The 10,373-nt window shown below is 41.3% G+C and overlaps 1 protein-coding gene across 1 annotated transcript in view; it reads right to left on the bottom strand.

The window, feature by feature from the left end:
- Positions 1 to 4,955: 4,955 nt before the first annotated feature.
- The window catches only part of LOC133914670 (uncharacterized), a 75,054-nt gene continuing 69,636 nt past the window's right edge, over positions 4,956 to 10,373 (bottom strand). The window contains exon 3 of the mRNA XM_062357724.1: positions 4,956 to 5,119. Coding sequence (XP_062213708.1) covers positions 4,956 to 5,119 — 164 coding nt within the window. The remainder of the gene's footprint in view (positions 5,120 to 10,373) is intronic.

The raw sequence follows: 10,373 nt of genomic DNA, 5'->3' as shown, positions 1-10,373 counted from the left end.
AGCCCATGACCATGAGGAGTCTATCATGGATGATAAAAATTTGAGGCAAGAACGCGCGCCTTTGATGCACAACGATGGAATTGATTGAACTTCAACTGTCAAGCTATGAGAGGTAATAATTTTCAGCTACATAACGCACATTTAATGATGATCTATTTGCTAAAGTTAAGTTTATCATACCATATTTTGTGGGTGTTTATGATGCTGAAATGTATTTAGATTCGGAGATGGTGGTAGAACAAAATTTTTATTCCCACTTAGTTCCTAAGTGCATAGAGTTAGGCAAGCCACTAGTGAATTCAAAGATTTTTCCATTATCTAATGCAATACACTACATGAAAAACAGACAAAGGAGACACAATTTAGTGATAGATCATTAGATGACCCATCACTTATGTAGCCTTAGGTCAAGACTAGACATTGATCCGTCACTTATAACAGGTCATCAGTGACGGATCATAATATTACTCATCACTTATCACATTGGTGATGGGTCATAATTACACCATTCACTTATGACCTGCTCATAAGTGACGGGTCTCCCTGCACCGGTCATAAGTGACGGGTCATGTTACGACCCATCACTTATGAATGATATAGGTAACGGTTTATGTTCCGACCCATCACAGATGACTGAGCTTTGTTATAAAAGCTGGCCAGCTACTGTGGGTAGAACATACTCAATAGTACTATGCGCATAGTAGATCTTAAGATTTTGTTCGGTTTCACTAGAGAGTCTCTAATATATTGTTGGTTTGAAGTTTGAATTGTTGCCAGGACTTTGAAGGTTTGCATCTCCCCCTTCCCTCCTCCTCTAACCCCTATTTAATCTTGATTTTTTGTACTTTGAGTTCTAATCAACCATTTTGCATCTTTATCCAAAATCTTAGTGCAAGTGAGTTATATTTATATTAGATTTGATATTAGGTTTGCCCGATCTACCGCTAAATGCCACAAATCTAGTGTAATTGTATAGAATTTTAATCGCATGCTTAATCACCATTCAGATAATTGTTAATGAAGAATGAATGTTTTTACATTGTAGATGGCGGATAGAAGTTGGATGTACCTTGAAACCCGAACTTGTTTGGAGTACCTAAGTGGGGTGAAGTATTTAATGAATGCTGCTTTGGTGGATATGAAAGATCATGGTAAAATGGCAATGTATTATTGTCCATGTAGTGATTGAAGGAATAAAAAGAAATTCCCAAAACCAGACAATGTCCATGCACACTTGATCATACGTGGATTTAGAGAGAATTATACATATTAGAACAAACATGGCAAGGAATGCCTTAACAAGGGAGAGATGGATCGGGCCCTCAATACCGATAGTGTGGCTCAAGAACTTACACCCTGTGGTATGGATCATGATCTTAGGGACGAAGACATATTAGGTTTCAATGATAATGGTCTCGAGGATTTATTGGATAATGTGGACCAGATGGTGCGATGTTGAGCGGCACAACGAGTATAATAATGGTGAGTTTGCTAAATTTTTGGAATTTATGCGGGATTCCAAGGTGCCACTTTATCCCAACTGTAAGGGGAAGTACCCACCAATATTTGGGAACCTAAAGCTTCTACAGCTGAAGGCGGCACATGGTTGGACTAGCAAGAGTTTTGAAGTATTGATGGATCTACTAAAGGATATGCTACAGGAGGGAAACTTTGTGCCCGTGGGCGTCTACGTTGTGAAGAAGATAATTTGTCCTTTAGAACTGGAAATAGAAAAATACATTAATGTAAGCAAGATTGTATCTTATTTTGTGGAGAGTATGCAGAGCTAGATCAATTCCCTGTGTGTGGAATCCATCGATATAAGCGTAGAAATGATGATGGCAACGGGGATGAAGGCAAGAAAAGTAAAGGGCTTCTAGGAAGGTGGCATGGTACTTTCCTGTAATTCCATGTCTGAAGTGTTTGTTTGCTAACAAAAATGAGGCCCAATTGGTGCGTTGACATAAGGAGGGTCGTAAGAATGACACAATGATATGGCACCCGATGGATTCCGCTCAGTGGCAAATCATTGATTCAATATTTGGTTGATTCGCTAAAGAATTGAGAAATACCAGGTTTGCTATGAGCACAGATAGCATGAATCCATTCGGTAACATGAGTATCTCACATAGCACCTGACCTGTGTTGTATTATCGATCTACAACCTTCCACCCTAGCATTGTAACAAGCGAAAATACATTATATTATCGATCTTTATATCAGGACTGAAACAACCTGGCAATGATATCGATGTATAACTCAGTCCTTTAGTCGATGATGAGGACACCACTTCTTTAGTTCCAGGCACATCATCTGCTGCTGCCACAACTCCAAAAAAAATGATACAAGGACCGATAACTCGTGCTCGTGCACATGAACTGATCTACATGATTCTCCTAAGGAATGAAGGTCCAGAAGATGGCAACAAATAAAGGGGTGCTGGGCCACCAATCCTTTGGGTTGGGTCCATGTAATAAAGTCATGTTTTTGGCAGTTTAGGAAAGGTTAGGAGGAGATTTCGCCCTACCTTTTGCTGCTGGTCGAAATCCCCCCCCCCCTTCTATTTAGTCCAGGACGAGCCTCCCTTATGAGGGGGGGTTTTCATTTGTTCAAGTTTAGGCATTGTGCAAACACTGATCTACAGTTGTGTCCAACGACCACCTGAGAGACAACATTTGTGAACCTCACATTCGAGTGAATTCAGTTTGCCTTCATCTTGTTCTTGCTTGTTATTCGATTGCTTGCAGGAATTGAACCTCGTGTTCAGGTTGATCTCGCTGTCCAGCAAGGTAAATAACCTTTTGGAGTTGGTTCACCGATTGCTATTGTGCCCGTGACTCGTTCGTTCATAGTCGGATCGTGAGAGTCACCTCCATAAAATCGAAATTATCCTCTCACCGAAAGATCAGGACACTCGACCCTATCAAGTGGTATCCGATTTCAAGTTGCTCGGTGAGATTTTACTGTTTTTTTGTAGTTAGCTTTTTCATTCCTATAGTCCACATAAAAACGCCACACACAAAAATTGGGTTAGATCATCCTGTCCAAAACCGTTGTGCCTCACGGAAACTAGCATGACAAAAGAAAAAAGCAACGTGCATAAAAAAAAAGAGGAAAGAAAATAAAAGCCGCACCTAGTTAAATAAGGAAAGTACCAAATCGTTGTTGCGTCGTCTGTGATTTTACTTTTGTGTCGCACCCAAGCAAGGCAAGAGCCCAATTCCATTTTTTTTGCCAATCCACAAAATAGGAAGGAAAGATCCCAGTTTGTCCCGTGCTCAGAATTTCCTTGTTTAGAGAGGAAGAGAGAATCTTTTTATTACCTTTTTACCCCTGGTCAACAAAAACATCCAAAAATTTATTGTGACCAGTACCTTCCCTGGACATAACGAAGGCTAGACACGAGTTTTCAGATACCTTTTCGTGCAAAAAAAATCCTTTCATCGTTTGAGAATAGCTGTTACATACTACTCAAGCTAGGGGCTGTTTCCATTGCACTTCATTTCTCTTTACGTGTGCTCCACATCGTGCGAACAATCTGTGGCCTAATATCGGCTTTAAGTAGTCAGCTAGCGTCTCTCCTAGTACTTGGTGTGAGATTTCTCCTTGCTTGCATTAGGTCACATTATTCTTTGCGCGCAAACCTACTAAAACTTTCTCACCTTGATTAGATCAGCAACTTGTGGGCGTGCTTTGAGCACTTATTCAACTTGCATTTACTGACTTGTTTGTGCTAATCCTTGCTACAAAGTGAAACCTTCCTATAGCTACATAGATTTCTACAACGAACGAGTTTGTGTCACCTGGCAATTGCTCCATCCAATCTTCAGCGGCTGCACCGCTGGTTGCAGTTCACCCCTGTTAGCTTTGTAAGAATTGGTAAGAATGTGATAATGGCTTTAGAGTGTGTGATCTAAATAGAACCACGCCCTATTAGTTGTAGGACATACACTTGTGTCCCTTGTTCTCTTGTTTCTTTGTGCTAAAAATGATAGGCCCTTCAGATGATTCAGCAAACAGCATGGTGCACTCTCCTCGAACAAAGGGCATTATACGGTATTTTGAGCGACAAATGAGGATACAAGTAGAAGGACTTGACAACGACATCCAAACAATAAATGAGTGCCTGGGATAGCTTGAGAGCACCCAGATTGCAACAGGTGCAACGCTCAATGAGATGAAGACCGCTCAGACCACCACCAACAATAATTTGGCCAATATCATGACACAACTTCAGGATCTTTCCCAACAGTTTGCTAATGTTATACAGAACCAAGCTGCTCATAGTGAGATTGACGAATAGAGTAATGTTGATTACACTGATGACACTGAGCATGAAGAGTTTCCCAATAACATCAATGCTCGGGATCTTCATCATCGGCGTGCAAATCAGCAAGGTATGCACAGGCACCATCCGCGCCGTGAGGTACGTAATGAAGACAATTCTTTTGCAAAAGTTAAATTCACTATCCCTACGTTCAATGGTAAATATGACCCTGATGCTTATCTTAACTGGGAGCTAGCTGTTGATCAAAAGTTTGCATACCATGCTTTTCCTACAAATAACCAAGTTAGGGCTATAACTAGTGAGTTTACAGATTTTGCATCTATTTGGTGGCGAAAACATTGTAGCAAGCATCCCAATAACATTCCCACAACTTGGGACGCTTTAAAATTGCTCATGCAACACATATTTGTTCCTTCATACTATGCTCGTGACATGCTTAGTAAACTACAAGGCTTACGTCAAGGTACAAATTCTGTTGAAGAGTACTATCAACAGCTGCAAATTGGTATGTTGCGTTGTGGCTTAGTTGAGAATGAGGATGCTGCTATGGCATGGTTTTTGGGGGGCTGAATCGTGAAATTCAGGATGTCCTTGATTACAAAGAATACAGACCTATTACTCATTTGTTCCATCTTGCTTGCAAAGCTGAATGTAAAGTGCAGGGATGTCAAACGAGGACACGAGCTAACTTTTCTACAAGTCGCACTAACTCTTGGAAAACAGGCACTACAGCTGCATCGTCCTCCCATTCGGCTGCACCATCTCCATCAAACAACAAACCACACACCGTGACTTCAGCACCACTTCCACAAGTTCCTGCAACACCCAAAGCTGCACACAGCGATTCGACACAAAGTGCTTCAGTTGCTTCTACCAAACATACCAAAGATGTACAGTGCCATCGCTACAAGGGCTATGGACACGTCATACGTGACTGTCCAAACAAGCAAGTTCTTATCATCCGTGAGGATGGTGAGTATTCTTCAGCTAGTGATTTGGATGATGAAACATATGCCATGCTTGCCACTAACATTGCAGGACAAGAAGATACATTTGATCACAAAGAACATGTTGCTACCTCTGATGCTGATAAGTATTTGAGCATTGTAGTCCAATGTGTACTCAGTACTCAGATTGCAAAGCAGAACAAAATCAGCTCCATAACTTTTTTCAATCCAAAGGTGTCGTTAAGGAGCGTCAATTCGCATCATCATAGATGGTGGGAGCTGCAACAACTTGGCAAGTATAGAAATGGTGGAAAAGCTTAATCTTCCTACTCGACCACATCCCCACCCCTACCACATCCAATGGCTCAACCAAAGTGGTAAGTTGAAGGTAACACGATCAGTGCGAGTACACTTTACTATGGGTTCGTACCATGATTATGTTGATTGTGATGCTGTTCCTATGCAAGTATGTTCCATGTTATTAGGTCGACCTTGGCAATATAATACTAATTGTGAACATCATGGTCGAGCAAATCGGCAAGAAAATTGTGTTGCATCCAATGACTCCAGAACAAATTGTTAAAGATGAACTTGCTAGGGCCAGTAGAGAGAAAAATCAAGAGCATGCTCCAAGTGAAAATCAGCTTGTAGCTAAAGATTTTGCACAACAGAAAGGACAATCTCGCACGTCACACAATGCCATAACACTGAAAGGTCTATTTTGCTAGCCACTAAAGTTGATTTGGATGAGTGCGCTGCTCGTTCTTTAGCTTGATATGCTCTCATGTGCACACAAGTCCTATTTTCCTTTGATGATGTTCCCTCTTTGTTGCCTCCTGCGGTCACTAACCTTTTGCAGGACTACTCCGATGTTTTTCCAAAGGATGTACCATCAGGTCACCCACCTCTCTGTGGCATTGAACATCAGATTGACCTGATTCTGGGAGCCTCTTTACCCAACCGTGCACCATATCGCACCAATCCTGATGAGACAAAAGAAATTCGACGCCAAGTGCAAGAGGAACATCTTGCTCATTTACGTGCTGTTTTTTTATGCTTTGCGTAATGCCTATTTATTTGGTAATCTGGAGAAGTGTAGCTTTTGCACAGACCGAGTATCATTTCTTGGCTATGTTGTTATAGCATAGGGTATCGAAGTGGACCACGCCAAGATCGAAGCAATTCAAAGTTGGCCGATTCCTGCCACAGTCACACAGGTCAGGAGCTTCCTTGGGCCTGCTGGATTCAACCATAGATTTGTTCGCGATTTCAACATCATCGTTGCCTCATTGAATGAGCTCATGAAGAAAGGTATTCCCTTCTCTTGTGGTCCAACGCAAGGTGAGACTTTCATGATTTTGAAAGATAAGTTGATTCATGCACCTTTGCTTCAGCTTCCAAATTTCATTAAAATGTTTGAGCTAGAATGTGATGCTAATGGAATTGGGTTGGGTGGTGTCCTGCTGCAAGAGGGCGAACTAGTAGCTTATTTCAGCGAGAAATTGAGTGCTTCTAGTTTGAACTATTCCACTTATGACAAGAATTGTATGCATTAGTTCGAACACCTGAGACTTGGCAGCATTACTTATGGCATAGAGAATTCATTATTCATTCCAATCATGAATCTTTGAAGCATATTAAAAACCAATCAAATCTTAATCATAGGCATGGTAAATGGGTGGAATTCATTGTATCTTTTCCTTATGCCATCAAACACAAGAAAGGGAAAGAAAATGTCATTGCTGATGCTTTGTCTCACCGATACACTATCCTCTCTCAGCTTGATTTTAAGATTTTTTGGCTGGATACTCTGAAGGAGCAATATGCACTCGATCCTGATTTCTGTGATGTGTTACTGAATTGCATGGATGGGAGATCGTGGGGCAAGTTCTTCATGAACGATGGATTTTTGTTTCGTACTAACAAGCTGTGCATTCCAGCAAGTTTGTTTCATCTTTTGTTGTTACAGGAAGCGCATGGAGGTGGACTCATGGGATATTTTGGCGTCACGAAGATCGAGGACATTCTTGTTGATCATTTCTTTTGGCCAAAGATGCGACGTGATGTGGAGAGGTTTGTTGCTCGCTGCTTGACATGCCAACGAGCTAAGTCACGACTCAATCCCCATGGTTTATACATGCCTCTCCCAGTTCCTTCTATTCCTTAGGAGGATATTTTGATGGATTTTGTCTTAGGATTACCTCATACCAAGAAGGGAAGGGACATCATCTTTGTAGTTGTTGACATATTTTCTAAAATGGCTCACTTCATACCATGTCACAAGAGCGATGATGCTACTCACATTGCTGATTTATTTTTTCGTGAAATTGTTCGCTTGCATGGTGTGCCTAATACAATAGTTTCAGATCGTGATACAAAATTTCTTAGTCATTTTTGGAGAACTTTGTGGAACAAATTGGGGACTAAGTTGCTGTTCAGCACTACATGTCATCCACAAACTGATGGTCAAACTGAGGTTGTTAATCGAACTTTGTCTATCATGCTTAGGGCTACTCTAAAGAAGAATCTAAAAATGTGGGAGGAATGTTTGCCTCATATTGAGTTTTCTTACAATCGTTCTGTCCATTCCTCCACAAAGATGTGCCCTTTCCAAATTGTCTATGGTTTTATTCCTCGTGTACCAATTGATTTGATCTCTGTTTCGTCCTCCGAGGACATGATTTTTAAAGCTAACCAACATGCAGATCTGATATTGAAAATACATGAGCAAACCAAGGAGAATATTGAGTGTATGAATGCAAAGAACAAAATTACAGGTAGTAAAGGACAACAACATGTTACCTTTCAACCTAGTGACTTGGTTTGGTTACACATGAGGAAGGATCGTTTCCCTGCTTTGCGCAAGTCCAAATTGATGCCACGTGCTGATGTGCCATTCAAGATACTTGAAAAAAATAAATGATAATGCATATAAACTTGACCTTCCTGCAGACTATGGTGTTTCTTCTAGTTTCAATCTTGCAGATTTGATGCCACATGTAGGTGAGGAAGAGCAGCTTCCGTCGAGGACGACTTCGATTCAAGAAAGGGGAGGATGATGAGGACACCACTTCTTTAGTTCCAGCCACATCATCTGTTGCTGCCACAACTCCAAAAATGATACAAGGACTGATGACTCGAGCTCGTGCACATGAATTGAACTACGTGATTCTCCTAAGGAATGAAGGTCCAGAAGATAGCAACAAATAAAGGGGTGCTGCGCCACCAATCCTTTGGGTTGGGCCCATGTAACAAAGTCATGTTTTAGGCAGTTTAGGAAAGGTTAGGAGGAGATTTTGCCCTACCTTTTGCTGCTGGACGAAATCCAGGACAAGCCTCCCTTATGAGGGGGGTTTTCATTTGTTCAAGTTTAGCCATTATGCAAACATTGATCTACAGTTGTGTCCAACGACCACCTGAGAGATAGCATTTGTGAACCCCACATTCGAGTGAATTCAGTTTGCCTTCATCTTGTTCTTGCTTGTTCTTCGATTGCTTGCAGGAATTGAACCTCGTGTTAAGGTTGATGTCACTGTCCAGCAAGGTCAATAACCTTTTGGAGTTGGTTTGGCAATTGCTAAGGTGCCCACGACTAGTTCGTTCATAGTCGGATCGCAAGAGTCACCTCCACCGGATCGAAATTATCCTCTCACCGAAAGATCGGGACGCTCGACCCTATCAAACGCGCTGGATGGTTTGGCGCTGAGGATGAAACACGCCAGAGCTTTTTACACATAATTGGAATTTCTACTGAAAGTGAGTGTGGACGTCGGATAGTCTGGCGTTCACTGAATGACTTCTCGCCAGAGCATTTGTTCCAGAGAAGGTTTCTTAGCTGGATTTTTGTGATTATACTCATCGGATGGTCCGGCGTGTATAACGGTGGCTTCGCTGGAGCATTTCAGAACAGCAATAGCTAGTAATAGTGTAACACCCTGATTTTCAGAATTTATAACTTTTTAAAATATTCAAAGATTATCGAATAGATTCACTAGTAGAATAGGTTTAAAACCTATTTTTTTAATCAATCAATCAATATAGGTTATTATTTTGTGTACATTGCATGCTGAGTTTTGTTAGAAGCCAGGTAAATGCATTAGAGTTCTTTTCTCTTTCTTTCTCTTTGGTGTTTTGAGTGAAAATGGTTTCAAAAAGGTTTTTGTAAAACTCAATAGTGAATAAGTTAAGGTTCTTATTGGTTGGAATTCAAAATTCTTGAATTCATCATCTATTCAATCGTTAATCATATATAATCCTTCTCTAGTTTAATTTAAATTTTTCTGCAAAAGTTTCTTTTCTAAACCCTAGATATACCTAAAGTATATTTGGGCCCAATTCTTGAATATACCAAAGTTGTAGATCTGGTCGAGGGCTTCGATTTGAACCTATGGAAGTCCCTTTTTGGAAAATGAAGCTAGGAGTTATGGCCCCCGAAATCAGTGTTACGTAGATAAGTCTGAGTTCAAACAGTTTCTCTTGTGGTGCATTTTTGAAAATTAAGAAGGCATTTTCAAAAGTTCCAATAAATACCAAAGTTGTGTTTCGAGTACTATAATTTAAATTCCAAAAATGTCAAATTTGGAGTTAGGACGGTGGAGATGTCATCCTTGGAATAGAGAGTTCTGAAAAAAGAAAACCGTAACTGACTTGAACTCGGACTTGAGTCGTATCTGGCTTGGACTCCACCTCAACCAGCCAACGCTAGCCCAATAAATAGGAGTTGCATACCCTCTCATACTCCTATTCAATGCCTCCAAGCCCTAGACACTGTTACTACCCTGTCCGTGCACCGCTATTCGCCGTCCACCAGAGCCGCTGCTGCCGTCGCTCGTGATGCACTACGTCGTCGTCTCCGTGAATCCTCCTTCCTTGAGCATCGAAGAAAGGTGAGGACCGCTTCTTCTCCTCTCTTAATATGGTTTTACCATTATGCTAAGTCCTTAGCCAAGCCCTAGCCCTGGCCAAAGCCTGATCTACACAGTCATGGTCGTCTCCGTCGTGGATAGTCGTGCCATTGCCGATTGACATCGATGTTCCCTGCCGACCATAGGTCTAATCACCATACCCTTTGTCGAGCTTGTGCCCCAGGACATGTCCCATGCCCTCACCAACCAGATCGGCTATTAGAGTACCGACGC

Source organism: Phragmites australis, chromosome 4 (genome assembly GCF_958298935.1).
Source record: "Phragmites australis chromosome 4, lpPhrAust1.1, whole genome shotgun sequence".
Lineage (NCBI taxonomy): Eukaryota > Viridiplantae > Streptophyta > Magnoliopsida > Poales > Poaceae > Phragmites > Phragmites australis.
This window is presented reverse-complemented; position numbering and strand designations above follow the sequence as displayed.